The sequence below is a fragment of the Anopheles bellator genome, unplaced genomic scaffold (assembly GCF_943735745.2).
Source record: "Anopheles bellator unplaced genomic scaffold, idAnoBellAS_SP24_06.2 scaffold02408_ctg1, whole genome shotgun sequence".
In the NCBI taxonomy this organism is placed as follows: domain Eukaryota; kingdom Metazoa; phylum Arthropoda; class Insecta; order Diptera; family Culicidae; genus Anopheles; species Anopheles bellator.
The window spans coordinates 1-1,391 of NW_026686530.1; the positions used below are offsets into that span (position 1 = coordinate 1).

Below are 1,391 nucleotides of genomic sequence, written 5' to 3' on the forward strand. Positions count from 1 at the left end.
AAGTCCTTCACCAGCACGGTCTTTATCAGATCCAAATCCAGGAGCAGGGCCGATGGGTTGATGAAGAAGTAGAAGCCACCGAACGGATTGCCCGATCCTTTCAGTTGTTTGTAGCAGTTCTGAAGCACCTGGGAGATGTGGTACTTCTTGCCGACGCCACGTAGGTTTCCCTGCGGGAATGACGGCTCTACGTAGGGTACTCCACGCTGTTTCCAGTAGGACAGACGCTGCCGGACCCAGTAGGTGGCCGCCAACAGCGCCAACACTAACAAAGTGACCCACATCGTTTGAACGTTACCACCTAACTGACGAATCGCTCACTCACCAAGTTCGCTCTGTTCTTTTGCGCACCTTGCTGGCACGGTGATATTTAAATATTCTGCATAACAACAATAGGACCAGCTGAAGCATCCAACAGCCAGAGCGATTGTGAATGATGCTATCTTATCCTGTCGTCGGAGGTGTTTCTTTGGCGGACCGTGAATATCTCCGAATCTCCGTCTATCTCCGAATTCTGCTCATTGCAAAGACCACAATACCGATGGAATTTCTAATTAGCAATTTCATCCTGTACTCGAAGGACGGTATGTGGCTGAAGGAGACCAAATTGTAAGCCTGCCAGTCCGAAATTGATCTTATGTTGGTACTTTTTTGTATGATAAAATGGCAGCCTGAATGAAAGTAATCATAGCAATCATTAACATCACGGGCACAGTCAAATGACGGTGTGAAGCAGCTGATTGAGTTTGCTCTCAACCAACTTGGAAAAAAGGGAAAATAATGAAGAATTGCTAAAACAAACACAACCGGAATTCACCACCCATGATAAACAATATCTTTTTGCCACGCAACAAAGACAGGTCTTTATTGATTTAATTTATTATTTTTGAGATACGTAATAGCGTAAGTAAATCATTCCGTTCCCTTCTTGTTACTGTCGTTCCCCTCGTTGTTACTGTCGTTATTTCAGAACCGAAATGTTCGCGTCATTGGTCACAACTTTTCGACATTCAACCAGAGTCCACCCTCGATGGACAGGATGAGGCTGGAGGGGTTGATCTTCAGCGGCACACGCATTTTGTGCGATACGAGTGAAAAGCGGAAGTTCTTTAACAGGTACACCAAGCCAATCCTGGCCTGCATTATCCCGAAGCGCATACCGATGCAAATACGCGGACCTTCACCGAAGGGCAGGAAAGCGAATGGATGCCGTTTGTCACATTCTTTCGCCGAGAAGCGTTCCGGATCGAAGCGCTCTGGTTCGGGATAGTAGTCGGGATCGTGATGAATTGCGTACACCGGAACCAGCACGTTCAGCCCCTTGGTCAACACTGGAGAACTGCTTTCGAACGGAACTCTATAGTCCTTGTTGACCTTCCTGGTCAGGGTTG

General features: G+C 47.2%; 1 protein-coding gene across 1 annotated transcript; it reads right to left on the reverse strand.

Annotated features, from left to right (window-relative positions):
* Positions 1 to 993: 993 nt before the first annotated feature.
* LOC131214773 (probable cytochrome P450 6a14) lies at positions 994 to 1,386 on the reverse strand (the record flags this gene model as incomplete). Its single annotated transcript, XM_058209105.1, has 1 exon — positions 994 to 1,386. A coding segment is annotated over one exon (393 nt), but the record flags the coding sequence as incomplete, so codon positions are not given.
* Between the last annotated feature and the right edge of the window lie 5 nt (positions 1,387 to 1,391).